Source organism: Terrapene carolina, unplaced genomic scaffold (genome assembly GCF_002925995.2).
Source record: "Terrapene carolina triunguis isolate 2854851 unplaced genomic scaffold, T_m_triunguis-2.0 Scaffold180, whole genome shotgun sequence".
NCBI lineage: Eukaryota > Metazoa > Chordata > Testudines > Emydidae > Terrapene > Terrapene triunguis.
Genome location: NW_020664531.1, coordinates 6,811,372 through 6,838,152, shown reverse-complemented (window position 1 = coordinate 6,838,152; position 26,781 = coordinate 6,811,372). Strand labels below are relative to the sequence as shown.

At 40.5% G+C, this 26,781-nt stretch overlaps 1 protein-coding gene across 1 annotated transcript in view; it reads left to right on the top strand.

The window, feature by feature from the left end:
* LOC112109441 (tensin-3) overlaps nt 1-26,781 on the top strand; it is a 352,165-nt gene that overhangs the window by 190,166 nt on the left and 135,218 nt on the right. Inside the window, exons 8-15 of the mRNA XM_026654112.2 lie at nt 1,463-1,634; nt 5,729-5,779; nt 7,476-7,598; nt 11,075-11,139; nt 17,046-17,129; nt 20,937-21,049; nt 23,967-24,027; nt 24,176-24,251. Of these exons, the coding sequence (XP_026509897.1) occupies nt 1,463-1,634; nt 5,729-5,779; nt 7,476-7,598; nt 11,075-11,139; nt 17,046-17,129; nt 20,937-21,049; nt 23,967-24,027; nt 24,176-24,251 (745 nt within the window). The remainder of the gene's footprint in view (nt 1-1,462; nt 1,635-5,728; nt 5,780-7,475; nt 7,599-11,074; nt 11,140-17,045; nt 17,130-20,936; nt 21,050-23,966; nt 24,028-24,175; nt 24,252-26,781) is intronic.

Sequence of the window (26,781 nt, the reverse complement as noted above, 5' to 3'; positions counted from 1 at the left end):
ATTCACCCTTTCCGGGGGGCCCAACTGGGAGTTAAGTTCTGCATAGACTTTGTCCTGGGCCTTTGCACAGGGATGTCTTTCACCAAAAGTAAAGTTGGGACTCATGAAAGGTGACAGACTGACAGCACAGAAGTTATTTATCCAGACCAGATTGCTCACAGGCTGCAGTCCAAGATAATATCCCACTCTGCTAGTGTGCCTCAATCCAATCCAGTGAAGGGACCCACCATAAGGGTAAGAGAGTTCACTTTCCATGGCCAGCAAATACTCAGCTTATTATTTGCATCACAGTAGCACTTAAAATGTGTTAGGCACTTTACAGACATAGGAAGAGCTGTCCCAAAGAGCTTATCGACTGAAATGCTGCCAAGAAGGGTGCCCTTTTGTGGTGGTAGGATTGACAGTGTGGACACCTGTTCTCTTGGGCTGAATACTGGTAGGGAGCTAGGAACTCCTGACTTCTATCCTCCTTCTTCCCCCTGACTTGCAGTGTGGCCTTGAGCAAGTCTATAGATAAAATAGAGTTAATAATATTAATCTATGTTCTTCACGAGCATGTGAAGAGGATTAATGTATTTGCAGTGTATTGAAGATGTAAATCTCTAAACAAGTCCTAAGTATTATTTAGCTGCAGCTGCTAACTAGCCATTATATGGCAACAACCCTTTTCACGATTAACCTGGGCCAAAGCAGTGAGGAGAAGGAAAGGATATTTTACATACTCTTTACTGTGGTTCTTTTTGGTCCATGTTCAAAGTAAATAAATGGCAAGAACAAAATAACGTGTGCTATAACTCCAGTGCTTTTCCTGTAGCCTGTTTGGACATGGCATTCAAAAAGGATGCCTCTAACTCTATTCATTAGAAACATGTGGATAGTTTCTATGAGTTGTTTATGACAGTGAAGAAGTACTTGTAGGCCAAACTATTGGAGAAATTAAACCTAATTCTGACTTCATTTACTCTCTTGAAGTTAATGCAGTTTCTAAATTCATATCTGTATAACTTAGGGCAGATTTAATCATGTTGTATACATGAGCGATTTTAGAGACCACTTAAAGACAGTGTTTGTGATGCCCCAAAGAAAGAGCGAGAGATTATTGCAGCCATGAGTCTCTGCATGTCTGTAACACCTGGATTTTCTCCTGTTGGGGATAGAACAAATTCAATTGTATTCATTTTTCTACCTTTCCATAGCACTGCATATATAGGCCTGGGCTTTTATAGGTGGCACAGTAATGAACTCTCTTTTGGCCAGCTGCCAGTTGCTTAAAGGCCTGAATAAATTTTGTTTTATAAGCTGTTTATGAACCGCAATTTCGATGAAAATATCAGGAACCATAAATACTGACTGATTCCCTAGTATGAGTCCAGGATGAAATTTCTGCTCATTAACTTTCTATTTTCTTGTCACACTCACCCTTCTCCCCGCTCCCCAAACTGCCACATCGGATTCTTCGCAGAAGTGCAGACTTTGATCACATTATGGAGGAGGGCTATGAACTTGACCTGACTTACATCACTGAGCGGATCATTGCTGTATCCTTCCCTGCCAGCTGTTCAGAGGAAACATATGTGCACAACCTGCAAGATGTAACCCGAATGCTCAAATCCAAACATGGAGATAATTACCTGGTAAGTGCAGATTAATCCTGTTTGGATATGCTATGTGTAATTCAGTTTTACCCTATTTGCTGTACGATGGCTGATCTGATATCCTTAATAACAGAGCCCAATATAGGCTCACTTACGCCAATGTAAGTTGGATGTAATTCCACCAAAGCCTATCTAGTTCACATTTACACCAGTGCAAGTGACAGCTGCCCAGCATTTTACATTCAGTCAAACAAGGAAACAGATGCAAGCCACCTTCTTGTTGACGGCAAGGCAGTATACTCTTTGAGCATCATGTTCATTTGCAACAGAAAAATTGTAGGGTTAGTTCTCACTGAGTAAAACTCATTCCTACAAGATCCAGATGCCTCACCATGGAATGCATTTTTCTAGCAGCTGCAACTTGGGTTCTGATGATCTCTGACCACCCTCCCCCCCGCCTTGGCTGGCTCCACTGTTGATTGTGAAACAGCACATAAAGGTTGCTCTTAGTGTGTTTTGTCTCTTTCATTGACTTAATTTAGATGCATTTTTTCCCCATTACTTATTTTCTATTAAAAAATATAAGGTCCCGGACAAACCTCTAATGGGTTCCACATGCACGATCTTTTATGATGACCAAAACTGTTATTCTCTCATGCTGTGTGGTGTTTTCTGCTTAGCACATTTAAACCCTGTGGTATCACTGTCTCTCTCTGTGTGCTTATAAATCAGGGCCAAAATCTCTGCTGTTAATTGAAGTTATTTTTAGCTGACATGTGTAAACTATTAGAATAAATCCACAACTTCAGGAGGGTAAAATTACTGCAGCAGCTAGCTTGCATTGTTATTCCATCCCAAGAACACCAGCCCTCCGCATTCATTCACTCACAACACATTTATTTATCCCAACTGCATTGTATAGCAATGATTGGACTCAGGCTGTGCTTGCAGTACTACCAATTATGAATCTTTTGTCACATCAACTTTCCTGTAAGCCAACCAGTGGTCTCTCTGACACAAAATTGTAATGCTTTGCAAAGCATTTCACCTAAGTCAGTGTTTCAAAGTCAGCCCAGATCAACTGTCATTGTCATGTGATGCTGTATTTTGGTATACGTGAAATAGGCTGGTGGTCTTGGTCCAGCTATCTAACTCTTATTAGATGTGTTCACATCACAAAAAAAACCCACTGTTACATTTATACTAATTCCATTTTGTGTTAGGAAAGGGCCATAACCTCTCCATAGCTAAGTTTGCCAACAATTACCAATTGGTTTAGGCTTCCTATAACTTTGGCTTGGGAAATATATTGGTTTGGTTGGAAAATTGCCAGACTTGCTCTGGAAATAAAGGAAAATGTATTTGCAAAGTCTGAAGAAAATTTTGCAACCCATTTTGCAGTTATAGTCCGTTATAAAATTACCACTTTTGTCTAAGGTTTCTTTGTCTCCCTCTGTTTCAAAAATGGCTTTTTTGAACCCCTTCAAATTTTCTATATCATTTAATATCCTTGAAAATTTGCATTCCAGCTATGGCACCAGTCCAGCAAAACACTTAACGTGTGAATAGTCCCAGTGAAGTCATGGAGAGCACTAACGTGCTTAAAGTTAAACACATGCTTAAGCACATTCTTGTGTCATAGAATCATCGAGTTAAAAGGGACCACAAAGGTCATATAATCTACCCCCCTGCCAAGATGCAGGATTTGTTGTGTCTAAACCATCCAAGACAGATGGTAACAGAGCCTGTATTTGTAGAAATGTAAGCAAAGTTATAAATGCTTTTTGTTGGGGGTAGTTTTGAGCCCAATCTTTCTCCCTTTGATTTCTTTATGAGTTATTGGCACCATTCTGCTGTCATTAGTGCCAATGGGAATTTTTGGCCATTAATGTCAATGGGGGCCAGGATGGAGTATTGTATGTTTGCATGAGCAAGTTGTCCTCTATTCAGTTGTTGCATATTGGAAAGAACAGGGAAGGTTCTTCTATAGTTAACAGTTACAGCCCTCTTTCTTTAGCTCAAGTAGCAGACTTGTGTCTTGGAGATCGAAGACTGGGGTTTTAGTCCCAGCTCTGCACATCTGTAATTATTATGGAGAGCTGATAGCGTCTCCCTAGCTAAGGCTGATTTTGGCCCTACTTTGTATCCATAAAATTTGTTCTAAAATGGTTGAAAAAATGAAGTACTTTTTTAAAATTAAAAGAGTTCAAAAATGGCACTTTTAAAATTTCTGTGAAGTGTCTAACTTTTTTTTGTGTCCCCCTTTGTCAGCTCAGTGAAATCACCTGATATCACAAAATTCCAAACATAAGTAGATTTTAGTAACTATCCCCCAGCAACCTCAGTGATGTTTTCAAATTCACGTACAGTGCTCTGGTAGAGTTCCATGACAATAAGTTTTTATAAACACTAATAGATTTTGACAGGCTCACGCAACAAGGATGTTTCAAAGGCAGAAATAATAAAATGTGTAAGAAATTGCCATTATTTGAAAACTAGACATGAATTGGGAATCACTGGATCTAGGGAGAAAAGAAAGAACCAATAGAAAGGGTGTCTTATATTGACAGCCTTGTCAGCAATGAATCTTCTCAGTGACCAAGGAAACAAATATTGGGCTGATGTATTGTTTGTACATAGTGCAATTGCACTGACAATTTCTTTCCACAACAAATACTTATCTATCACATCCTTAAAACACCCAAGCTCTTTAAAGCCAGAAAATGAATAGTTAAGGAATCATAAATCGTATACCTCCTACAAAATTAAAAAAAAATCATATCAAATACAAAGAAATGCAGATTTCATCATAACAAAAGAACCACAGTCCTGTCCCTAAATAAGTGCTATTTTTCATCAGTAATTTCAAAATATAAACACAACACACAATCCTTCAGAAGAAAAGAACATTATATATGTATCATTAGTGACATATTCATTAATGCACATGCATACATTATTTCATAGTATATACGCAAAGTTTTACACTTATTCTATTAAAGTGCACATTGTTATTAATAGTTTTATTATTTATGTATGTTGTAATACTCCCTAAAAAGTGCAAGGCACTGTACCAACACATAGGAACAGCATAATTCTCAAGAAAACAACTATTTTAGGTTCTTAATCACTAGTAACTGGTACATACATTGAACTAGTTTTAAACTTAACAGTTTCTCTTACCTTTATTTCAATATCAAAATATTTTCACGTAAGAAAAATATATGGCCAATATTTCCACTTACTTTAATGGGATCCAGGGCCGGCTCCAGGCACCAACGTTCCAAGCAGGTGCTTGGTGTAGCAATCTGCAAGGGGCGGCAGTCCATGTGTTTTTGCTGCCCCAAGCAGCGTGCCGAATTGCCGCCGCAGACGGTGGGGGCAGTCTGTGTGCCATTAGTGCGGCACGCACGTTTCCGTGGTGGCGGCAATTCGGCGGCAGCTTCTGTGTTCAACTGCCCGGGGCAGCAATTCAGCGGCTTCTGTCTTCCGGCCGAAGACAGAAGCTGCCGCCGAATTGCAACCGCCGCGGAAACGTGCGTGCCGCCCTAACGGCACACAGACTGGCCCCGCGCTGCTTGGGGCGGCAAAAACAGTAGAGCCGGCCCTGATGGGATCTCTTTGGGTGCTCAGTATTTTTGAAAGTTGAGGCACTTAAGTGCCTAAAAATGGACTTAGGAACCTGTCTTTAGGCACCCATTTTTTTTAAATCTTGGTCAATTCTTTAAAACCAACCAACCAACCAAAAAAACAACCCACAATGTAGGAATCAGAAGAACTTTTGTAGTATAATAAGATTGCTAAGCATAAGGCATAATACTATTTATAATCTTACATTATATATAATGACTATAATAAATTTGAAAATTTTAATTGTTACATACATTTCCTCAGCATATGTAGTTTCCCATTATACTTTCCTGAATTTACTATGGGAAATACCCCGAATACTGCAAATGCTAAACTTATCTAACTTCAGCTAATAATTTGGTTATCTTAAGTGACTGAAAAATCTGAAGGCCCTCCCCTGTCATTTAACTTTCTTATAATGTATTTTGGATACAGTGATTTACCACAAAAGAAATTCAACATCAAGATCTCATACTTTTTTCTTTTTTCTTCTTCTTGAACAGGTGTTAAACCTTTCTGAAAAAAGATATGACCTTACCAAGCTTAACCCAAAGGTATTGGTTTTGATCATAACATACCTCACTTGCTAGACTTAAATACAGCATAAATGGGCTGCCATGAGCCTTCAAACTATACAAGCTTTGATGTACACAATGAAATGACAATTTTAGGAAGAGTTTAGAAAACCAAAGACGCCTCCCCTTTAATTTTGAGTGTTGTGACTTCTTGCATGTCAGGTCTATGCTTTACAAAGTTGTTTCCATTGTTTTCTTTAGCTTTGCAAATAAGACCTTGATCCAAAGTCCATTGAAGTCAATGAAAAGATTCCCACTGATTTCTGTGGTTTTAATGTCAGGTCTACATTATATGTGTGCCCATGGAATATTTATGGCCATATAATGCTCCTTTGCTATGTAAACCTTAATGTACTGAAATTGATGAACTCACAGTTCAACATAACCTCATGTTTTGTGGATTTGCCTTCCTCTCTTCATAATTGCATCTGTGAACAATGGCAATGTAATTAGGAGAACAAAAGTTGTTGGCATTTTCTTTGTTCTGCCTCATAGCCCCCCCCCCCCCCGGCCCCCCATTTTTATCTTCATTTGTTATAACATTTTCTTTGGAGTGAGATGGTAGGTGTAAGGGGTTGAATATATGTCTGGGACTTGAGCTCATTCCCATGTTTAAGAACTTTGGCAGGTTCAACAGCCAAACTTTCAACTTTCAACAGCCACCCTTGGCCCATACCATCACAGACCTACAGTTACAGCAGCAATATTGTTTGAACCTAGCAGGGGTTCAGATTACTGCTGAGAAAACATAGTTAAGACATTTGAAGTCTGACCTTTTAACACACAGGCAGTTTTTATCACATGTTAATGAATGCGTAGGATTTAGTTGGCTTACTATTTTTGGAATTTGAACAAGATAAATACACAGATAATGATGAGAAGTTGACCAAAAGAAAACTAGTTCCTTTAAAGGCAGGAAATACAGGTTATTAATAGAGCTGGGAAGGAAACCGTTTTCCTATCCCAGGAAATTTTAAGATTTTGAAATTTTTTCCTATCTCAAATCAAGATGAAAAGTCTGATATTTTCACAAACCAACTCCCTCCTCCTCTCCCCTCCACCACCAAAAAAAAAGTTGGGATCAATCAAACCATTTTGTTTCAACAATTTCTAAAGACTTGTATTTTGACCTATTATTTTATTTTATTTTGTTTTATTTTATTTTTACTATGAATTAACATGAATTTCCAAATGAAAACTAATTTTGAACCAAAAAAACTCCAGAACTTTTGTTTAGAAAATGTTGAAGTGGGACATTTTGACAACTGTTTTATTTTTTTTCAATGGGAAATTTCACAAAGCCAACCCTTTCCTACACAGAGTTTCAGTTTTGATTAACCAAAGTACATTTTGGAAAAAAAATTCTCAGTCAGCTGTAGTGTTGAATAAGATTTGTTAATACTTGCATGGAAAGCTCATGTATGCTAATAATAATAATAATTTATCCCTCCTCCCCCTGCTGTTTTGGGAGGTCTGTAAAGATGTTTTGTTTATATGACAAAAAGGCATTTTAAATAATGAAATATCACCATGGTTCCGTGAAGCACAGATTTTTCTGTTAGAAAATAGCAGGAACCTTTACCATCACAGCACATTTTGGCATAGGATTGTATACGATAATAATGTTAAAGAGTACCTTGTAAATGGAAAATGAAGTAGTTTTGCTTGATTCCAGATTATGGATGTGGGTTGGCCTGACCTTCATGCACCTCCCCTTGATAAGATGTGCACCATCTGCAAGGCTATGGAATCATGGTTGAACAGCGACCCTCAGCATGTGGTGGTGATCCATTGCAGAGTAAGTGTGCCATGTAGTGAGTATATTTATGACGTTCAATTTTTTATACTTTATCATAACAAGAAAAGTTATAATTAACAGTTTTGCAGCCGTTTTAATATTGAAAACATAATGAGCCAGATGCTTAGCTGGTATAAAGGGGCTTAAAGCCATTAACTATGCCGAGTTAGACCAGCCAGTGCTCTGGCCTGATAAATCCAGGCTTGTATGCTTAGAAGTAATATGTAGTGAGGTGTATATATATCAAAGCTGAACACCATTGTTGAGTGTATTTAGTCCATCTCCTTGTCAAACTTTTGAGGATCCTCTTATAGTATATGACATTCATTTACTTTAGTGGACTTTGAGGGCACACAGCACCTCAGAGAATCACCATTAGTCAATTGAATCAAGGCACTAAGAGCACAAACATTAGATGTCCAAATCTCTACTTAGTTGCCTAAAGTGGGCATTTGGTCACCTAAATGCACATCTGACTTTCCATCTCTGGGATTTAGGCACCTAGTTTAGATGCCCAAGTTGAAAATTGGGTACTTTGTTGTTGAATATATCATACAGTGATTACAACGGATAACATTATTCATTCCGTTTGGACTAGAATAATATTGTATAGACATATGGATAAATTCACAAAAGGATTTAGGCACCTAACTGCCACTTTAGGTTCCTAAATCCCAGAATCAGGCCCCACTGACATTCACAAAACTTCACTTAGCTTCTGCTGAAAGGTGAACTAAACTTGCTCGGTGCCTCAATTTGTGCACACCCAGAGAAAGTTCACAGCTAAGAATCCCAGGAAGAAGGAGGCATCTGCCTACAGCCTGGATTTAGGCACGGAACTCCCTGAGGGGGCAGGGTTTAGCACACACCCCTCTTGTCAGCATTTCCCATTGGCTAATTTAGGCTGAAAACTGCCCAGCATGTTGGCTTCTGTGAATCCCATTCTGTGGCACCCATCTCTCCCAATTCATTGTACAGGGAGCCTGAGCACCTAACTCAGGCTTTGTGAATCCCATAGATTTTCTGGGCTCCTAAAAGTTAGATGTCTTCACACTCAGTGTCTCAACACTTAAATTTTGTTGTGAATTTATCCCATACTGCCATTGTAGCCAGTGGGAAATTAGGGCACTCAGGACCGCCCAGGCTCTGACAGGTCCTAACTAACTGCATAATTGCAATACTCTAATGTGCTGTTACTGTTGTGTAATGTTTTGCCTTCTCAGTGTTTGTTCACTGAGAAGAGAAATAAAGATAAAGTAAATATTCCTGAGATCAGAAGTGAGTTGGCAGGTTTGTTGATGGCAAATACATCTAGAGTCTTACTGGCTTTGCAGTGCTGGTATTTGTTGACAGTAAATTAATCAGATATGGGACCTGATCTTGCTTCAATTGAAATCACTGGAAAACTCCCACTGATATTTCCTCCCAGTTCTGCAGTTGATAGCATATGGGCAAACTTTGTGCCTATGTGGAGTCCCATTGATTTCCTGTCATTTGCAGGATTGGAGCCTTAAATGGGGCCTGTAACAGGATGGGCTGCTCCAGTAAATGAAGCAGGTCTAGCTCCCCTGTGCCAGAACAAGTGCTCCCATTTGGCCAAGAAAGAGGGCGGGGCAGTACCTGGGGCCTATGAAGGACCAGAATCTGAGAGCATGAGATGTGATGAGTTGAGGCTGCCAGGGAGGCAGAGATTGGCAGGAGATGAGAGCTGCCAGAGCCTGAAGATGCTTCCTAGGGGAAGGCTAAAGGCAGGAGAGCAAGAGTGGTTTAACAGCTGTCCGCTCCAAGCCAGTGAGCCAGGGCTGGAGGACTGAAGGCAGCGACAGCAACAGCGGCAGAGGAGAATTGCCTGCTGGCTAGAACAGCAATTGGGCTAGGGAATAGAGTGATGCTCCCCTGGTGAGGGTGATCTCTCAGCAAAGAGGCTGTGGAGGTTCCTGCTGTGATGATTGGGGTTAAACTCCAGCTCAGAGGGCTGGGGTGGCTGTCCTGGCAGAGGATCTGAAGAGGACTGATGAGGAGCCTAGGTGTGGTATGGAGACAATCATGTCATGAGATTTTAAGGACTATATGCACTGGGGTAATAAATGGACTGTTTTGAGACTTATGTTTTGGATTATTTGCACAATGTTTTTGTAGTAAACTAGCCCCAAAGAAGGATATTATTGAGGCAAGAGAGTCTTATGGGGAGTCCTTGGGTTACCTGAAAGGGAAACTGAGGCAGGCACATGCCGTGCTGCAGCCTCCTGCAGAAGGGTGCTCCAGGCAGGGCTGTCTGATGACAGCACCATGATGAGGAAGAGACAAAGGAAATGATATCTTCACTACGCTGGACTAATTTTTACATATATACTTTTCTGAACACAACTACACCAGAAGTAAAAAACAAAATGTCCCAATGAGTATTTGTTATAAATCCCTCTAAAATAACTGTTGATGAATTTCTTCCCTGGGATCTTAAAAGCTTCCCACCACCATCCTTCCTGGATATAGCCAAAATGTGTTGGCTGAATAATCTGGAAGCATGTTAAAACTAGCCAGAATGACTGATCAGCAATTTGTACTGTACATATGTCATATAAACTATTTAATAAGATTTCAAAACATTATGAAAATACTCCATGAAGACTAAGCGGTAGTTATTATAAATCACAGGTGTCAGAAAAAAATTGTCAGAATTCATAGTTTATAGCACATCATGCCAGAAATTTCAAAGTTGTCTAGGCTTGTCTTGGATGAGCCCAAAACAAAAAGTGATAGAATGTTATTGCTGCTGTTCATAGTTTTCTTTATTTTAATTTATAGCTTTGTCTTGGTATACACACAAAAATACCATGTATAACAAATACATTCTATGTAAGAGGTAGTAAAAAAGAAAGGGAAATAAAACAACTGATTCGTGGGCTTTAGTTCAGGAAGCTTTTTTTAGGGTAAAACTGGAAAAAAATGAATCCACTAATTTTGATTTCAAATTAAATATAAAAAATCCTGAATAAAAAAAAAAAAAAAAAAGAAGTCCTGCATGGCTGGCCCATGGCTTATCTGGGCTCTTTGCTCTTGACATGCTACTGGTCAATCAGGAGTTGAGTGGGACTTTTAAAGAGCACCAGAGCAGTTTGGGTACCAATGCTTACTGAGTTTCAGTAGGAGTGGGATACCCAACACCCAAGTCTCACTCGGTATTTTCAATGTGGTAAGTCAACCAGCTTGCAACTAAAAGGTCTTTAAAAGCCACTGACCATCATTCTCCTCCACCACTGCAACAAAGGACAGACCAGAGCTCCTGTAGTCACCAGAACTGCCAAAGTAATATGCAAATATTGTTGTTTGCAACTTAGCGTAGGACCTGAGTGAAGCAGCATTCCATCATGTGCACAATGGATGGAACTGATGTCTTTTTCTTTCAGCAAAGTCCCACATATGGTGCTATGTAAATACTAAATAATAGAAACTATGGTTTCTTTCTTTTCCTACAGGGTGGAAAAGGAAGGATAGGAGTAGTGATATCATCATATATGCACTTCACCAATGTTTCTGCCAGGTAAGAGACGAACAACGCAAATGAATTACTGTGTTTATATATCTTTAAAGGCTGGGGGAAAACCCTAAAAGTTTCCCCTTCATTTCAGTAACCAATGGTTGCCCGATTGTCACCCATGCCAGTTTCAATCAGATGGTGCTGAAGTGTCTCAAAATTATTCATGGTGGATGAGAATCTGTTACAAGCCTCCCTTTTATAAATTCTAAAAAAATGAATGGCATTTCTTTGGACTAGGACCAGATTCTTCCACTTTTACTCATTGAAGTAGTACCTTACTCCATGAGTAATCCCCATTTGAATCTGCCTATCCATATTATGGACTTACATGGCTACCATCACTGTAATATTTGAGCATCTCACAGTCTTTAATGGATTTATCATCGCATCAGCTCTGTGAGGTAGGGAAGTGCTATTATCCCTATTTTACAGATAGGAGACTGAGGCACAGAGAGACTAAGTGACTTTCCTGGGGTCACACAGAATGTTTGTGGCAAAGCAGGAATTGAACCCAAGATTCCCACAGGCCCCACTAGCATTCTAACCACTGGACTATTTTTCCTCTTACTGGAGTTACTTCTGGAATATAGGTGCTACTCACTATGAATAAAGCTATCAGAACCTGGACCTAATATTCACACCAGAGCAGGGATCCCCAAACTCTTCCAAAGTGCAGAGCACATCTTAATAAAGAGGTTGTCTCAAGAACCCCATCTCGTCACCTCTCATTAAGAAGGAACATGCATCTACCAGAGCAAAGGACTGGGAGTCAGGAATCCTGGGTTCTGTTCCTGGTTCTGCCACTGATTTGCAGTGTGAGCTTGATATTTGTGCATTTCTGGTTGTCTGTAAAAAAAAAATGAAATTTGGTACATACTATCTGAAGAATAGAACACACATAATTTTCTACTTCTGCCTTTCAATCAAAATTGGCCAGATTCTTGTCTTTAAATTTGTTAAAGTAATTCACAGAGACCATAACTCGAGCAGGATCTCAGTGACGCTATTTTGGATTTAAATCAGTCTGGCAAAGATTAGAATCTAGCCCTGGCACTGCAAATTATCTGTTCAATTTGTGGAAAATGGGTGAAATCCTGACTCCATTGAAGTCAATGGAAAAACTCGCATTGGCTCCATTGGAGCCATGATTTCACCTAATATATTTCCCATTAACCTGGTCCTCAGATAAATAACCCAGTATGATTAGGAAATGCCACTAATTACGTTGTGTACAATGGTATACTTTAGAAAATGAAGTAATACAGTTGTTTCTGGAGTAACTAATCTTCAGGACAAGGATTACCAACACTTCACCTACCTTAATCCTGTGGGACAAAAGAGTTGTCATGAGGATACTGCAGTGCTGTGTTATGATATCTGTGTTGTGATATTACACCAAATTATTATGGCATCTCCTCAAGAAACCACAAAGTAGTGTCCTGACACAACAACGTGACATCTTGATGCAATGGTGTGATGTCCTGGCATGACAGTTGATGTTGCATTCTCCCCGAAGTAAATTCAGGATTCTTCCAACTCGGTTGCAGGATCTGAGACTGGAAACTTTCCTATGAATTTCAGGATACATGGCAACTCCCATCCAAATCTTGCTTCTTGTATTTAAATTTAATTGTGGGGGGGAAGAGCTCTAGGAAGTTCCCAGTCATCTCCAGGTTGTCAATATTGTACATATGTCAACAGGTCCAAGCTATGTGAGAAATCCTTAGCACTGGTGACAAATGGCATATTCGGGGAAATGTTTTTTGGGGGCTTCCTCAATTTTTTTTATTTTGTTCTGATTTTACTCATTAAACAAATATGCTAGTTTCTTATTGCTCTACTCACTGGGTCTCTTTACTGCTATAAAATAGTAATTTGATGCTGTTGATATTGGGGGTGACAATTTAGCATTCTTTACTCTTTAAATGGTGTTTCAGGAAACGAATTAGAGCAGCGGTTCTCAACGGGGGGGCCGTGGGGCTCGGCGACTAAAACCCAGAGCCTGAGCCCCAGCACCTCCCATGGGGCTTGAAGCCAGGACCTGTGGTGTTGAAGCCCCGAGCCCTGGTGCTCCCCCCGGGGCAGAAGCACTGACCCCATGGGCAGAGTTCGGAGGCACGGGGGTGTTGTCCCCCCTCCCCACTCGAAACTACACTGCAAGAGCATGGCAATTCCACACACACCCCTTCCACCGCCTTCTCTCCCTGCCCCCTGGCCAGGTCAGAGGCGGGAAGCCAGAGCCGGGCAGTACAGGACAGCTGCTGCTCTGGCTGGTGCCATGGAGCAAGCAGTAGCGGCGTTCCCTCATCTCCTGCTGGTGCAGGGGGTTGAAGCTGCTTCTCAGCTCCCAGCCCCCTTTGCTCCCACAGCTGGTAAGAGCCTCCTGGACGGGAGCCTCTGCCCCATGGCTGGCAGAACCCTCGGGGAACAGGGACCGCAGGGGAGCCCTCCTGGCACACAGCCCCTAGCTACCTCTGTCCCTGCACCCTGAGCTACCCTTCTCCCTGCACTGAGCTATCCCCTCCCTGCATCCTGAGCTACCCCTTGCCCGCCCACAGCCTCTAGCTACCCCTCCCTGCACCCTGAGCTGCCCCCCTGCCTGCACACAGCCCCTAGCTACCCACTCCCTGCACCTTGAGCTGTTTTCAAATGTTGTGAGCTGAGTCTCCCAGCTTTGAGTTATAATTTTTGGTTGCACACACACACACACACACACGCACACATACACACAAACCAGACGGGCGGGTGGCCTGCTGAGGTGAGTTGGGGGGTGGAGGTGGCACTCCCTTCATGGACCCCACCATGAGGAGCTGGCTCAAGCCCTGCTGGCCCCTGCCCACCCAAAATAGAAGTCAAATTACATCTATGACCGAGCCCCCTCACCACCACCACCACCAGCCCGGCCCAGAGCCCAGAATATGCCTCAGCTAGGGGAGGAAACATTATCCCTAATTTTCCTGAAGTGTTTGTCTAAGTGAAAACAAAAAAAGTTCTGTGCCAACACTTGTATGGTTGCCATGCCTTTGTTGTCTGGGTCATGAATGCCCAGTTTTCTAATTCAAGAAAGATTACGTGCAGCCATATTTAACTGGGGTAAACCATGCTCTCTCTAATAGATGTTAAGCTTTGTTCTTCCAGATAAGGATAAATAATCCTTTGCAAAATGAGAGTTTGATGCTCAGATCCCTGGTGGCATGACTAGTGAGGATGTATAATGCAAAACACACTGAACATCTGTCTTGCCAATTAAGATGAATTTGAAATGTGAAGAACAATTGAATGTGTATTTATGTATCACTTTAAATAAGTGTCACATGGGGGAGAACACAACAACTAGTCATTTTTTTAAAATGATCATGTATGTGATTCAGCAGTAGATAGCCATGGAAGGAATAGATTTCTTCCACAAGCCTCTAAATCACTTAATCCGTGTTGCGCCATCAGTTTTTAAGCAGAACTCCCTAAGGAAAGGAATAGAAATTCTACATAAAACTTGATGGAACAATAGGTACAGCCTTTAACAAAGAATAAAAAGAGAGTTCAGTGTTAATCAGGTTGTCTTATAGTAAGCCATAAAATTTGGCCTTGTTAACACTGATTTTCCACTTGTAAGGTAACTCCCTTCTCTTCATGTGTCATTATATTTATGCCTGCATCTGTAATTTTCACTCCATGCATCTGAAGAAGTGGGGTTTTTACCCACCAAAGCTTATGCCCAAATACATCTGTTAGTCTTTAAGGTGCCACCAGACTCCTCATTGTTTTTATGCCATAAAATGGTGATTTGTGTGTGTGTGTGTGTGTGTGTGTATGCCCACTAATATAATGTAATTTAATACCTCTTACCCCAAAGCGTTTGACACTATGCACATAGAGCAGCAATGAAATGCAATCACCTCCTTGGTGGAGGGCAACAAATCAATTAGTACCCAGCGTCAGGGAGTAGGGAAGGAGGTAAAAATTTTGTGCAGTCCTTTTCTGGAAAGTGCCATGGGATCTTTAATATCAATGAAGAGAAGACAGGACCTGATCCAACATCCATTGAAGGCAATTGGGGGTTTCCTTAGTTTTTAAAGTCTTCTGTGAAGATTCGACATGGCTAAGCCAACTCTGATGGGATTTTAACTTGTGGTTCCGTGGGGTCTAGTTATTTCAGACCTTATACACGGATGTTAATTAGCATCAGTTACCAGATCCATTTACTCTCATGATGATAATGTATTTGTCCCATATACAGCAAAAGGAGCACAACTTGATACTTGGGAACAAATAATTAGGAACGGTCTCCCTCATTTGGGGGCTGGGATCGTCATGGTTTTCTGTCTGATACTTGAGGACCCCATTTTTTCTGTGCTCTTCTGCCTTCTCTTCCCATATGCCGAATATCCACATTAGAGCCACTCTCATCTTATACAAAAATAAAACCAAACTTCTTTCACAGCGTGCCATTGTTGCTCCATAATCATCTCCAGGGATTCATGGTTGACTGGCACAAAGCACTTCTTTCCCAAGGCCTGATTGTTCTGCTTCTGTAGCACACCCTCTCCTGGTAAACCAGATAGCAAGAAACCAGGACTGAGTAAATCCTTAGAGTAATTTCATGTCTGTTAGTTCAGTCAGAACTCTGATGCTTTTTTTTTACTCTCTTCAGTATTAGCTGTTGTAGGTTTTGTGACATAATATAAAAGAGGGAATACAGGTACCCTCCTATGCAGCTCACAGAGAAAGCTGTATTGATGGGGCTAAAAGCAAATTGTTGTTCATTGTGCATCCTGGGCGTGGCTAAATCTATTGCATTGCAAATGTTGCATATTCGTGTAAGAAATGCAAAATCCTGATAATTAAACATGAGAAGTAGGTGCTTTGTCTCAGGGAGGAAAGTGCCTTTGGAGTGGAATTAAAAGGTGGCAGTGGAAAAACTATCCCAACCTGACCTGTGAGCAGGTGGGTTGGCAATCACTGAAGGCATTTTGTAGTAGTTTGGCACATTTCAAGCTGTAAACCGCTGCATTTCCAAGATAATCCTGTGATGAAGTAGGAATTTTTGGCAATGACTTTTATGATTCTTATGTGTGCCTCAGATTTCCCTATATGTTGCATTATTATCCTGTGGGTGAAAAATGAGTGTTTGCTCTCAGGGCAGGCTAAGAGATGTAGGTATGAATGTCGCCTAGCTGTCTGAGCTTGAAGGAGCCATTGGAAAAGGACTGGCTGAGGCTGACCCCATATCAGTGGAGAATCCAAAAAAACAATGGCAAATCCAGTCACCAGCATATTGACTCCTAGCAACCAATGGCCCAGAGGGAGATGGATTTCTCCATCTCTCAGCAGGGAAGCTCAGCACAATTCCCCAGAACCAAGGACTGGAGAGGTGGGAGGATAAGAGTTGGCTGCTGGAAGAAGTCGGGGATCTCACCTGGAATCTGAGGAAGGAGGTCAGACCAAAAGACAGACAGAGCTTGAACAATGGGGTTCACTACAGCTTGGCTGGGCTCTGGGCTATCCAGAATGGACTTGGGGCTATGCTTTAACCTTCAGTTCTCTATGCTAAACTAAGGACTTCCTATATTGTGCTGTGGTTGACTAATAAACCCTACTGTTTTGACAACACTGCTTGTTTGACTGCAAATGCTTGGTGAGGTGCATTAATCTCTGAGGAGCATACAAGTCTCTATCAGGAGTCTATCCCAGGTGTGAAGTAGGAGAGCGGGATCCCCCGAGGTTCAGTCTAAGGAGGTGATGAGTCCACATGGCTGACCCTGGAGGAAGAATGAGACTCCTTTTGGGTCTGGCACATTGAAGGGGTTTCTCCAAGAGACTGTTCCAAAGGTGGGGCATAGCACTGATCCTGTGGAACCACGACCATCCCCAAATGGAATAACATGGTATCTACTTCTTTGTTTTGATAGCGCTGATCAGGCTCTAGACAGATTTGCTATGAAGAAATTCTTCGATGATAAAGTTTCAACTTTAATGCAGCCATCCCAAAAAAGGTATTTAACTTGTATCTAATTTATATTACTAAATACGCAAATGCCATAGTTTCTCCTCACTATCCAGTGGAGGACATTTCCCTGAGGTTCTCCCACTTCAACACTCTCTCTCTCTCTCTCTCTCTCTCTGTTTGGATGTATTTATATACACATAGATAATATTTTGGTATGGTACAAAGGTTTCATCTATATGTTTGTACTGCATTATGTCTAGGCAACAAAGCAGTCCCAATACACTTTAAAACCGCCGTAAAAGAAATGTAAACTAGTTTTTCTGTCTCATATGACATTTTAGTGAGTACATGATGGTGTGGTGTGATATAAAGGTTTTATTGACATTGTTTGGGATGGCCATCTGAGTCATGACAATAAAATCTTTATATCACACTACACTATTATATACGCTGTCTATTCTATAAGTGAGGGTGAGACATTACTTAGAGCAGATAGTTGATGTTTTGGGATGTGAAATGGTCTTGAGGTATGTGTGTGGACATCTGTGCAATTTAGGATTAAACTAGTGGATGTTTCAGTACCAGAAAAGAAGGGAGCAGCTGGAAAATGCCTACTAGGTAATTGTTATACTCTCATGCACCAATCTTCATTTGGATGTGTAAAATATCTACACAGGGACTTGATTTGGTATCGCTGATTACCCTTCCCTTTCATCAACAGATATGTAACAATTTTAGCACTTTGTTAAAGAAAAAAAGGCTTCCTCAGTAATTAAAAAGAACAAAGTCATATAGTAATAATGAAGGTCAGGAAATTAGCTCTGTTTCTGATTGGGAAAGGCTTTCCCAGTGCCTTGATGGACCTATCCAGTGACCTACACAGCTGTTGTTGACATGAAAAATAACAGTCCCATGAGTCTTTAAATAAACTTACAAAAAAAAAATTTAGCCTGAGGAGCTTGTTATCCATTCGGCTCCATGTCTGCAAATAAACCTTGCATTATTAAAATGTGACACTTGTAAATGGCACCTGCAGGACACAGAGGCATGCACCGTGGGAGCAGAAGGAATGAGACAGTCTCAATGCTCCCAACAGGATGCCTTCTGCAGTATAAACAGCTCTGACTTGTAAGTCTCTCCCTTCTGCAAATAAGTTTCCATGAGAACCAACAGGCCTCACAACAGAATCTGTGACCTGTGCCTCATGGCAGTTGTCACAGCCATGCTGACAGGAAGTTTCAGTAGCTGCTGGCTTGCACGTACAGTGTGCAAGCCCTAAAGCCAAAATAAAATACCTGTATGATGCAGGGTTTGGTCTGACATGCTCTTCTGGAATATTTGTTTAGTTTCTCCAAGGGCCTCTGCGAGGCACTAATTCACCTCCTGAGGGGTGGAATTAGCTTCTTTGTTTTTTACTACTGATTTGTACAACATTGGAGTACTCAAAAAGAACAGGAGTACTTGTGGCACCTTAGAGACTAACACATTTATTTGAGCATAAGCTTTCGTGGGCTCAAATAAATGTGTTAGTCTCAAAGTGGGCTGCAGCTTAAGGTGTTCTTTTTGTGGATACAGACTAACATGACTGCTACTCTGAAACCTGTCAGATTGCAGTACTCAGTCTGCCTCTTGCCCACAGAACATACAAATGTAGGATATGCCATAATCTAAATCTGGCCTCTTGTGCCTCCAGCAATGGCCAATGCTTGTTATTGCAGAGGAAGGTGAAACAACTCTATAATGCCCCTGGCTAATTTTACAATCCTACTTGATCCCAGCTGATCCTCTAAAGTATGCAATTAAATAACCCCATTTTAGCTTGCTTACCTACTAATGCTATTACTGGACATTCAGGTGTCCAGATCCTTACTGACATTGAATTGATTATGAATATATAATCTAGGTGAATCTTAAAATATGAAAATACACATTCACTTTCTACCTGCCACATGGCTCAAAAATCTGAGAAATCTCACTTTGGGTTCCAGTCCTGCAGGACTTGGCAAAATTCTCAGTGGCTTCAACTGAAGTTTTGCCTGAATAGGAACTGCAGATTTGAGCCCTCTATATGTGAAAGTTGAATTGTGTGTGTGTGTTTTAAACTTCATTGTTTAATCTCCTCAAAAATATCAAGTAAACAGCTGAATAATCAGCTATAAACGCAGTAATGAATGCATTGGCTGGAGGAACAGGACTTAAATTAGAGAAGGGGATAAACTTTTGAGGTCATTAAGGAGACAACAGGTATGTCTATACTCCAGTCGCAGGTGTGATTCCAGCTCAGGGTAGGCACGGCTGTGTTACCTTTAATCTAGCTAGTGCGGCTAAAATGGCAGTGAAGACACAGTGGTTTGGGCTTCGGCATAGGTTGTACAGGCCATAGGTGGGCTAGCTAGATTAAAACTAGCATGGTTATGCCTACCCAGGCTGCAATCACACCTGCAGTTACAGTGTAGACATACCCATGGTGGGAGAAAGAAAAAGGGTTAAAATTTGTGCCATCAGTGCAGTAACGTCTTACTCCAGTTCTTGCAGCCGGGCAGATATAATAACCTGTACTCATGCTGCTGACTGAACAAATACTGCCAGAGAGCCTGGAGGAGGAAAACAAGAAGCAACATTGACCTTTTCTAATGTCATGTGTTAAAGCAACCCTTGATACTTGTATTTAAAACAAATCTAATAAAGAAATAACCCCAACAACTCCAGACTCAGGGCAGTAGAACTATCACTGTCAGGGAGAATCACTACAACTGTGATATTGCCCATCTTGCTGTAGCCTAATTTGCAGCATGGGGTGTGTTTAGTTGTTTTTTTAATGATACATATTTTATTCTTAAGAGCAATATTAAACTAATTTAATACCACTTGGGGCGAAAAGGGGAGTTTGAAATCAGGAAAACCAGTAGCAAAATGAAAAGGAAAGAATGTATCTTGCCCCTCCTTGTCTTTTGTACAAGAGGGACTGTTATTTTTTAATCTTATTCCACTTATGGGATGTGTGTATTTTATTTCTTACAAATGGGGCTGACCTTGGGGAAATTAGCTGGGTATTTAAAAGAAGGGAAGGGATATAGGGTACAGAATGAGAAACTTATGCGGGGAAGAAATGCAGTTATAAAGTAAAACTTCCCTAAGTGGGAAAGGCAATTACAGAGCAAATAACCCTAAGTCTCATTGACCTTTGCTTTCCTGTGAGGAGGTTCATATCACCACAAGGATAAATTATTCTTGAACAATTCCTCCAATGTACTAAGCACAAACTGGCTTTACTTGAATGTCAGATGTTAGTCCTGCCAGCCATTTGTGTGTTAGTGCAAGAGAGATAGGGAAACTATCTTAGGGTGTTTAGGGGGAATGAAACAACTTGTGGTATGTGTGCACACTTACAAAAAGGGCACCTGCTCTAGTGGCTTTATTGATGTGCAGACCAGTTCACTAGGAATTGAGCTGGACTCATTTCACTCTGACTACCAGAATGCTGTTGACTGGTAGCAACTTGAGTCACGGTTAATATGTACTGGGCTGAAAGTGACCTTTACCAGCCTCCTGAGTCACCCATGCATCTCCTTTTCAAAGCTGTTAGGTGGAATATTCTCTAATAAATATTTATAGTACAAATATTACCCATTAGAGCAACATCCTTGCCAATAATTGAAAAACTTGATAAACAGAAGCTTCTCTTCATATTTTGATGCAGATTATTCTATTCCACTTTAACTCCAAGGCTAAATGAAGCAATTATATGACCCCTTGTATTAGTTATATTCATAATGACGAGAAGATCATTTTCCCTGGGATTATGACAACAATCTTTTCCTTCTTGGCTAATTGTGTTGCATTATCTTTTCAGATATGTGCACTTCTTAAGTGGCCTTCTGTCTGGATCTGTGAAAATGAACACGACCCCACTCTTCCTGCACTTTGTCATCCTTCATGGCATCCCAAGCTTTGATGCTGGAGGAGGTACATTATTTCACTTGCCATTTTCAAGCCTTGCTCTTTTTGTTTCACTGCACTCTTATCAGGATGGGCAAACCAGTACAGTTCAGATAGGAACTCCCTAAAACTTCACCTCAATCTCAAAACAATCTCAGACCTTTCTTGAGGTTTGGGGAATTTCCATTAAGGAACAACTCCTTGCCTCAACTATTCCTGCAAACCAAGGGATGAGGAAAACCCAACAGAACATCTCGGGAAAGAGCGAGAGTGGAGGAGCACAACTATCCAGTTCTGCTAAATGCAGAGATAGCACCTCCTTCTCATCTTCCTTCCAGTGGGCTGAGGGACTTCCTGTGCAAGTCCTGCCGTCATCTCCCTGACATCCGAACAGCTATGTTCCCCTTACGTGGGAAAGTCTCAGTCCTGCTATCCCACTCCAGTGTAAGGGTTACCTCTGCCTATTTGAGTGGTCTTCTTCCTCATACTCCACTATTGGGCCTCCTGAGGAGGTGGCCTCAAAGCCTGTTTCTACAGTCCACTCGGATCTGCAGTTTTGGGCGGTGACATGGGCCAGCAAGAGCATTTTGCCGAATCTGCTGTTCTAAATCTTAAAAAGCACTCTGGAGCTTACACTCCAGCAAGGAGTCTCAGGAGAAAAAGTAGCAGGCCACTGACGTTTCTACATAGAATCATAGAACTGGAAGGGATTGTAACGATGCTGGTTCTGGCGGGACCCAACTGAGAGTGCCAATTCAGGACAAATTGCTTAAAACAGGGCAGTTACAGCCCAAGGCTGGGGTTTTTCCACCTCAAAGGCAAACCAAACCAGCCAGACAGAGAGGACTTTGGTCTCACCCCACTGGCTAACCACAAGTCACACAAGCAATTCCCTTAGACACTCCAGTTTCCCAGTATCCCAACCAGTGCCACTCATCATGGGGACAAATGGTTATGAAAACCAATACCCCAGTAAAAGAAAAAAGGTTCTCTCGATCCCAAAGAATCAAGCCCCAGACCCAGGCCAATATACAAATCAGATCTTACCCACAAACCATGCTGTTGCCAATCCTTTAGAATCTAAAATCTAAAGGTTTATTCATAAAAGGAAAAAGATATGAATGAGAGCTAGAATTGGTTAAATGGAATCAATTACATACAGTAATGGCAAAGTTCTTGGTTCAGGCTTGTAGCAGTGATGAAATAAACTGCAGGTTTAAATCAAGTCTCTGGAGTACATCCACAGCTGGGATGGGTCATTCAGTCCTTTGTTCAGAGCTTCAGTTTGTAGCAAAGTCCCTCCAGAGGTAAGAAGCAGGATTGAAGACAAAATGGAGGGGTCTCCCACGGGTTTAAATAGACTTTCTCTTGTGGGTGGAGACCCCCCTCCTCACTCCTATGCAAAGTCCAGCTCCACGATGGAGTTCTGGAGTCACCTGGGCAAGTCATATGTCCATGCATGTCTCAGTCTTTACAGGCAGAAGCCATTGTCCACATGGTATCTTGTATGTCTCCAGGAAGACTTCTTATGTGGATTGGAGCATTCCAAGATGCATTGTTCCCCAAATGCTTCCTGATCGGGTACTTAACCTTGCGAATTCCTTCCTAAAGAAGCTGACCAAATGCCTCACAAAGCTTACTTAGAAATCAAGCAAGTATACATAATTTTGAACAAACGAATTGTGCCTGCATACAACTAGGATGAACATAACCAGTAGATCATAACCTTTACATAGATATGTTACATGGCATATGTAGCAAAACCCTGTTCCAGTTATATCATACATACATTTGCAAGCACCCCCCCCCCATAAAGCCTTATGGGGTACACTGTCACAGGGACCTTGAGAGGTCATCAAGTCCAGTCCCCTGCACTTGTTGCAGGACTAATTATCTAGACCATTCCTGACAGATGTTTGTCTAACCTGCTCTTAAAAATCTTCAATGATGGAGATTCCACAACCTCCCTAGGCAATTTATTCCAGTGCTGACAGTTAGGAGGTTTTTCCTAATGTCCAACCTAAACTTCCCTTGCTGCAATTTAAGCCCATTGCTTCTTGTCCTATCGTCAGAGGTTAAGGAGAACAATTTTTCTTCCTCCTACTTGTAACAACCTTTTACATATTTGAAAACTGTTATCATGTCCCCTCTCCGGCTTCTCTTTTCCAGACTAAACAAACCCAATTTTTTCAATCTTCCCTCATAGGTCATGTTTTCTAGACCTTTAATCATTTACACTAGATACACAAGATACACTAGTGGGTGATACTTAAATCTGCACTTAAATAAGTGCAGCTTCATTGACTTCATTGCCCTTTAGACTGGCCACAATGTTTTTTTTATTATGAGTTTTGCAAAAATATGATTAAAAAGGAAATGATTGTTAATTTCAGTCAAATTTTCAGGAACTTTTTCAGTGGAAAAAAATCCAAAACAAAATGTTTCATTTAAAATTATTTTTGTTTTCTCTTTTGGTCGTTCCCCACTTTCTCCTATTTATTTATTTATTTTCCCCAGTAGGAGATAGGGGATTAGAATTTAAAAAGTGAGCAAAGTGCTACTTTCTCTCATTTTCAAAAGTCTTTCTCCCCACTTTCTCCTCTCCTGGCTATTTTTCCATTAGAAAAAAAGGTGGAAAGATTGAAAAAACTAGAAACTTTTTTCAGAATGGAAGGGTTTTGGGGTTTTTTTGTGTTCCATTTTGAAAAAATGGCCTTGAAAACTTTCAACAGAATTAAAATGTCACATCTGTCAAAAATCCATTTTTCCTTAATTATTTTTTCAACAAAATGTCAACCAGTTCTAGCCTTTGCATCCACCTATACCAGGTCTGAATGTCATCCAGTGTGTCTGTTGTATGTTCAGGAAACTCACTAAATGTGTATTTTAAAAAAATTACAGAGAAATAACAAAGAATACATGACTCTCTTGGCTATTTTTGCAGTTTGTCGGCCCTTTCTAAAGATCTACCAGGCTATGCAGCCAGTTCATACATCAGGAATATAGTAAGTCTTAGTTATTTTCATCTCTACGTGAATGTAGTTCTCTATCCTTTCAGTTACAAAAGTTAAACCATCTTTTTTTCATGAGTTTATTGTTTAAAAGCACAACTATTATTTAAATATCTCCCCTTTTCTTCTCTTTCCTGTTAAGTAGTGTAGGGCCAGAAAATCAAAGCAGAATCTGCATTGCTATTGAGCCAGCCCAGCTATTGAAGGGAGATATTATGGTAAGTAATTAATTCTGATTCCACATAATTAATTGTGCCTTCTAGATGGTGATTTAAAAATAAAGACAATCATACATTTTGCACTCTTGTAGAAAGAGAATGAGAAAATTGTCACTGAGGCACGAGTGGGTAGGTAATTAAATTAGTTTTACTCAGCCTCTTGGGTTTTTATGCTAAGCAAGAGTTTGCTTCAAGCAAGAATCATTTTATGGAGACAAAACAAACCATTACTACCAACTTCCCCCTGTCATTATAGTGATACTCAGTATGGTTATGTTTATATTAAGTATTTCCATTATAAAACACATTCTGGAAAGTTTTTTCACTCAGCCTTAACATTTTCTTTGGCTTGTAATTTGGCAGCAAGGAACTACTTCTTTCCTTTTACTTTCAAAGAGTGGTTTGATCAGTGTTCTGTTTTATTTTGGGGTAAGGGAGTAAAGAAGGGTACTGGATAAAAAGCGTTTGGTTTCTGCAGACATACAATATAGAACACCCGCTACATACGATATATACTGTTTGTATGCTAAGTATAATTATAGTAAATGTTGCAAAAAATCCATTCTTCACTTACTCACAACTTTCTAAAAATGAGGCAGTTATGCTGAAAAATGGAGAAAAACAAGAAAAGAAAAGAAAAGAAAAGAAAACAAGAAAAAATGGTTGTCATCTCTTCCAAACTTGCTTCATTGTACCTACGTGGGGGCAGTGTGTGTGTGTCACAACCAAGTATAATTCTCCCACTGTAAATTTGCCCCACACCCCCAGCACTGCTAGCGTATTTCAGGAACGTTTTCAATTTTCAAAGAAATGTTTGAAATGAGATGAACATTTTTTTTTTCTATTTCTCACTTTTTTTAAGTCTTCCCCTCCACCACTTTTTTTTTTCCCAACAGAAAATATATTTTTTAAAGTCTTATACTAAAGTGCCTCCCACATTCTAGGTACTGGAAGAGTTTCAGAATTAGCGGTAGTACTACTTACCATATGAACCTCAATGCCTAGACATAGGCCACTGGGTTATACACAGAATAACCAACTTCGTTCTGAATTTCCCGGTGTATTGGCTTGTGACACAAACCAGTAACACACTATGTGCACAAGTTTGAGAAATGTTAATCATAATAGAAGCCACTTTATTAGGAAGTCAATGCTTTATTCCTTATAGTAGTATTTCCTAAACAAGGCAAGAGCTCAAGGTCTGAATGTTTAGATTTGACTGAGCAAAACCATCAGTGGTTTCAGAAAATGAAATCCATGAGGCTCAGCATCTCTAAGTGTAAGGATTTTAAAAACCAATGGCCCATGAAGTGACTGATTTATTGCATCAGTGGTTTTTACAGAAGATAAAGCTGCAAGATTATACAATGTGCTGTGTATATGTTCTCAAATCAAAGGCTAAGGGCTTGTCTACTCGGGGAGTTATTCATTATTAACTCTCTGTATGGACACTCTAATGGTGAAATTAAATCCCTTATTCCAAATTATCTTAATCCACTTTGGAAGTGGTTTAAAATAAATTATAATGATGTACTCTTATTTGGTAATAAGAGCATCCATACAGGGAGTTAATCAGAGACGGCTGATCCACTTTACAGTAACACCCTATTTTATGCCAGATTATACATGTAGAAAAGCCCCAAATCATATATATGATGTTGCTAATCACAGCTGCCAGTTCTGCATACACAGTCACTTTAATGCATGTTTAATTTATGTCTAAACCCTTTGGGATATCTTGAGTTAGAAAGATGGATTATACAACCATATAGTACTCTATCCCGTCTATAAAATCTATATGTTAGAGATAGGATGGGCGACATTTATTAGGTCCTCTATTCAGCATCCATCTAGCCAAGACAAGATTTACTTCATAGCATATGATCAACTGTTTTGTGACCCAAAGCATACATCTTCCACCGTTTCCCTTGAGAGACTATTCCAGTCTAAAAGATCTGTGTGTCTCCTGATATTTAGTCTAACTTTCCCTTGGCTGAGTTTCATTCCTATATGAAAAGATGGATATAAATGGTTTATTTGCTAGCTCTTGGCACAATTGCATATGGAAAAAGCTGGGTTTGAGTTGAGAGACTAGATTTAGGAGGTCAGACTAGATGATCTAACAGTGCTTTCTGGCTTTAAAATCTAATACATGAACCTAGGACTTTTGCTTTCAAGTAGATCAATTTCAGGGAATTGTACTTGAGGAATGAATTTTGATCTTCAAGAATCCCTTTATTCTGCCTTCTGGCTGCTGTCCTTACACCTAAATGCTCGCAGATATGGGTTTATGACACACATTCATATCTGGATTTAGAATACCCCATAGTTTGGGCCTGTTCAGATTTGGGTTTTGGGTCTGTAGCAACAAGTGATGGTGGATCTGGAGATGGTCGCAATGAACTGGGAAGGGGTGGGAGGCTGAACATAACAATGAGGGCAATATTACGCATACCTGAGAAACCAAGAATAGGGGGGGTGGTTTCTCCATAATCCAGGCCCCAATCCTTCAATGAGCCCCCTGAGAGTC